Source organism: Diuraphis noxia, unplaced genomic scaffold (genome assembly GCF_037042655.1).
Source record: "Diuraphis noxia isolate RWA-SAM2 unplaced genomic scaffold, SU_Dnox_SAM2 contig0003, whole genome shotgun sequence".
Lineage (NCBI taxonomy): Eukaryota > Metazoa > Arthropoda > Insecta > Hemiptera > Aphididae > Diuraphis > Diuraphis noxia.
The window spans coordinates 73,851,365-73,856,514 of record NW_028301713.1 but is presented as its reverse complement, the minus strand read 5'-3'; the positions used below and the strand labels follow the sequence as shown (position 1 = coordinate 73,856,514).

The 5,150-nt window shown below is 26.8% G+C and overlaps 1 protein-coding gene across 2 annotated transcripts; it reads left to right on the top strand.

The window, feature by feature from the left end:
* Positions 1-271: 271 nt before the first annotated feature.
* Taf10 (TBP-associated factor 10) lies at positions 272-3,969 on the top strand. Of its 2 annotated transcripts, none has more exons than XM_015513896.2 (4): positions 272-445; positions 596-703; positions 799-863; positions 3,490-3,969. In XM_015513896.2, the coding sequence occupies exons 2-4, from the start codon at positions 623-625 to the stop codon at positions 3,695-3,697; spliced, it is 354 nt and encodes a 117-aa protein (XP_015369382.1). In that variant the 5' UTR covers positions 272-445; positions 596-622; the 3' UTR covers positions 3,698-3,969. The 2 variants fall into 2 exon arrangements, with proteins under 2 accessions (XP_015369382.1, XP_015369381.1); XM_015513895.2 differs by having other exon boundaries at positions 273-441.
* Positions 3,970-5,150: the final 1,181 nt, after the last annotated feature.

Below are 5,150 nucleotides of genomic sequence, written 5' to 3'. Positions count from 1 at the left end.
CTAAGTAATTATTATTTAACAATTTAACATCAATTTATTTATTTATTTATTAGTTAACTCGGTTTTTTTTTTTTTGAAATTTATAATTTGAAATATTTGAATTATTTGTTCTATGCAGTTGCTAGCAATCGATGACCGAAATGGTATGACGATAAGTACCTACCTATTTACTATTTAGTATTAAGTTGGTAGATAGTAACTTACAGAAAGTTGGAACAGATGCGCTATCAAAACTAGCGGATTAAATTAGTACTAAAATGTCCTCTGTAAGTGCCAAGCGGACTAGCCGGACACAAGACACAATGATAAGCTGAGAGTCTCGACTCTCGAGTCTCGACCTTATCTTCTTAGGCCGTGGTTTATCGTCAAGACGTCAATCCCTCAATCCTCTTGTTGTTGTTAGTCTTGGTCGTCTTGGATTCCCAGTCTGGCAGTCTCAACGTTAGTGAGTTTTAGAAATATCAAATTATATGTTTCAATTAATTAATAATTTGGTATAATGATAAATTATCTACTACCGAGTTCACTGAAAGCTTTTAATTATTAATTACCTACTAACTTGTATGTTAGTCGCTAAAAAACAATAATCATTTAGGCTTCACCGATAATTGTTTGACGAAATATGATATGCAAGATGCCGGTGGCTGAAGAAACGTTGTCGATATCTGATGTAATTGTACAACTCCAAGACTATAGCCCAACTGTAAGAAATTAACAGTACCTAAATAATAACCTTGGATATATTATTTCCATTTTTAACATCACTGTTATAAGTATTAATTTCATCTATATTTACAGATACCCGATTCTATAACTTCGTCTATATGTTCAGAAGCTGGATTTGAGACAGATGACCCTCGAATGTAAGTTAATAAGTGCTCAAGGCATTTGTACAAAACATTTAAACCTTTAACGCCTACCTTTGTTGGTTATCATTTGTCAAATCAACAGATTGAATAGGTCTTTCAATTTTATGTGTATTACATTCACTTTAGCGATCGACAATACATTTTTATGATCACCAATTCATAAAATAGCTAGTTAGTAATTTGTGGAATTATCATAAGAAAAAGGTTGTCAATAATTTTGGTGAAATATTAAATGGTTGCGGCTTCAAGTAGATTAAAAATTACTGGTCTAAACAATGAAATTAATGCATGTAGCCTTTCCAGTGATCAATTTGATGTCAAATTTTACAAACAATGCCCGAGTTATGTAGAAATGATCGTTTATTATTAATAAGCAAAATTTATAATAGCGTATGTGTGTTCATGAGGCTGAGTGCTATGAAGGTGCTCAGATTTTAGCGGTTATGGTACATCGGATTATGCTGTGATCTAGGCCTCCTTATAGTGCTGGACTGGAAGGGTTTTGGCCTACTATTCTTTATTAGCAACTAGCCCACTTACCTAAATTTAACGGCACAACTTAAAATAAAAAATATTACATTTTATTCAATAGTATTTTTACCTTCATCCAAATTTTATAAGGATTCAGGAACTTTTCTATGTTGATTACAAAAAAAATTTAAAATATATCAATACATAGGTATGAGTAGCAGTAGACCTCCTCTGCTGTCTGTTTTAACAAGAAAAAAAAAGTAGCAGTATGACAAATCAAATCTTTTAATCATACATATATTGATATATAGAGTGTCTCGGTGAATATACCCATTGCGATATCTCCCAAAATAATGGAGATATTAAAATCTGATTTTGTAATAAACTTACTTCATTGTTTAATGTGATGGTAAAAAAGCTTAAAAATATGTTTTTTTATTTAATTATTTACTGAAAATATGGACATTTTAAAATTTCATTTTCACTTATTTCCTGATTTTTAATATTTTTTTTCTAATTTCGAGAAAAATTGCATATTATTATTTATATATGATTATTCTTGATGATTGCTAGGCACACTGAAAGTGTTTGCCGACCGTACAAGTACACTTGTAGTGGTCACATGTTTGATAACACTGCAGTGTTAAATAATTCGCAATTTTTCTTGAAACTAAAAAAAAGTATAAAAAATCAGGAAATTAATGAAAATAAAATAAAATGTTGAAACATCAATATTTTCAGAAAAATAAACTCTATAAAATCGGTATTTTCATTTTTTTTTTTTTTTTGGAAATCATTAAATAAAAAAAATGTTTTAATTAAATAATTGTAGTACATATCTCTGCGATCTATACATTTTTTTTTTTCATAATCATAGTCTGCGGGCCACTGTGCTGTAGAATAGTAGCAAAGTGGCCCAGTCAAGCCCTGCTTCTCTATATATGATGGTGGTTTTTTTTATCTGGCGGCTTGCGTACTTGCAGGGTGGTGTTGTTACGATAGAAAATTGCGAATTTAAAAGGTCCACTGGTTCAGGATTTCTAATACATGCACCTGGCTACACAACCTAATCTCTATAGTTTTGTTTTAAACATGGTATATATTTTATAAATTTTGAAAGGTCAGAAACTTAATTATATTGTTATACATTATTATACACTATTGTTCTTATACAACTTGACATTTAAAATAGCACAACATTATAATTATAGTCAGTGCTGTAGTTCTAAGAAAAGCAGAGGGTATACTATGAGTTATAATATTAAACATTTATACTATCATTAGGTATCAGTGGTATCACTTTGGTAGAGAATAAATAACACAACACACATACATTAATTGTACAAATTAAAGTTAAAACTATACATTTTTTTCTAAAAAAATTTATTGAAAAATATTCTACAGTACATAATTTCCGTCAATCGCCGAATATACATATTTAATTATATACAAATATATAAATTATGTTTTATACAAATTGTCTATCTTAAGTGATTCTTAACATTCTTAGTTTTTCTATCAAAAATATTAATAATAATTAATAATCTAATGACTTTTATCTTTATATTATTTGGTAATTTCACTGCATCAGAAAGTATATGACCTTAATCAGAAGGTATACGGAGTTTATTAGAATTAATCAGAAATTATACCGCCGTATACCCTCCACTAAAGCACTGATTATAGTGTACTCTCTAGTTTTATATATCCTCAACAATTTTAACTTATACTGATATTCTTAAAATTGTATGACGCATATTTTAATAAAAAAGATTCATCTTAAATTAGCCAATGAATGCAATATTACTGAGAATCATTTTGAAAATTTTAATGAGGTGTCAGGTCTTTTTTGCCCAATTCTTTAGAAGTTATTGTATATTTCTGTTTACTTGCTTATTTAGATACACATATACATATTATATAATAATATACTTTAATAGAGACATTGTAAAATTAAAGACCATCCCCAAAGCCCAATCTCCTTCCCTACCTTGTTGAAACATTCTAATTTAATTTTTTATTAGTTACATTAATGCTATGGGTCATTAATTTATTTTTAAAATATTTTGTAGAATCAAGTTTCTATGTATTCATTTTAATTTTTCATATTTAATTATTAACTAATGTGCATTTATTTATTTTATTTCAGAGTTCGATTGATATCAATTGCTTCTCAGAAATTCATTGCCGATATAGCCAACGATGCATTGCAACATTGTAAAGTGCGTTTGGCTACCTTGCCAACTAAATCTGGAAAAGTTCCTAAAGACCGTAAATTCACATTAACTATGGAAGATTTAGCACCAGCACTCAATGATTATGGAATTATTGTTCGAAAGCCTCCATATTTTGTTTAATTTTTCTGTTTATTTGTACTTAATTATGATATTCTATTAATTACTATTTTAAATTATTAATTAAAAATTTGTATTCCAATCTCTATGCTGTAATTAAAAGTCTCTCCTTTATTCTACACATGTTTTATTATGTACTAATAATTTTAAATAAAATTAACTTCTAGATATTTTATAATAAAAAAAATAAATACATCAAAAGTATTAATATCATTTTGACATACTGTAGTAAAGGTGAAAAGTATAAATAAATAAAACTGTATAATAAAAACATATTTTATACGTTTTATGTTATTTCATTCCCAGATTATTTTTAGTTTGTACTTTATAACTGAATAAAATATGTGCTTGTAAACCTGTACAAAGGAAAATGTTGCATGATTATATAATAATAGACAGAGATTTATAAATTATAGTTTTCTCTTGTAATTGCTTATTTCATAAATAACTTATTATTTAAGCTATACAAGAATCTCTTAAGTTATTAAAAAAGTTAAACAGAAATAAGCAACATATTTTTGAGCGCATAAAGTTAATATTTGACAAAACATGTCAAAATTTGTAAATTATTTTGAGTTATAAATGTTTTATTTATATCTTAGATTTGAAAATTTAATAGTGTTACCTCTGGGTATCTTCCCTAATCTCATTACTCATATTATTCTTACTTGTCACCTATCAAACCTACATATTATACTAAGAAAATTTATAGATTGTAGATTACTACAAATAAATTTTTAAAAAAAATATTTGAAAATTGAATACAAGATTCTTAAATTTTTTTCTAAATTTAACAAAATAAAGTTTAATGGTAAGTTCAAATAAATGTTTTATGAGCGTTTAAGTTAGTCATTGAATATTCACCTGTAAATTAACAAGATCTCAGAACGATTTTCTCATTTTCTTGTAATTCGTAACTAACCTAACTTATAACCGTAAGTTCTAGGTTGTATTTAAAATTTATTCCAAATTTTTATTTCATTTTTTCTATACATTTTAAATATAGCACTTTTCACCAAATTTTTATATTACACATTACACACTTTGGGAAACACTTACTTTAAATTATTTATACCTTACAAAATAATAAATTTGTCATATTTAAATTATTTATCCGTTTTATAAAGCCATTTAGCATTACCCAGAGGCCAGAGAGTACCACGAGGAGGCGACTTCTATTACTCTCCAAAAATGTATTGTGTTTTTTTACAATTTTTGTACATTAATATAATTTTTATATAATATAAGAGTAGGTTTTTATAAAAACTATAAATCGTCAAAATTTTGTTAATATAGTATTAATAATAGAATAGTTAAATGACATTATTTATGTCTAACATATATCTACAAGGGCCGCTCAATATCTTAATCTTATCTTTATAATATTCGGAAACTATAAGTATATTATTTTTACAATAATGTTCAGCCGTCTACAGTGACGTATTTAACCTTTTTG

Coding starts and splice junctions, on each gene's coding strand:
- Taf10 (XM_015513896.2), top strand. CDS start 623: ATGATATGCAAGATGCCGGTGGCTGAAGAAACGTTGTCGATATCTGAT. Junction 704..798: donor TCCAAGACTATAGCCCAACT/GTAAGAAATTAA, acceptor CTATATTTACAG/ATACCCGATTCTATAACTTC. Junction 864..3,489: donor GAGACAGATGACCCTCGAAT/GTAAGTTAATAA, acceptor ATTTTATTTCAG/AGTTCGATTGATATCAATTG.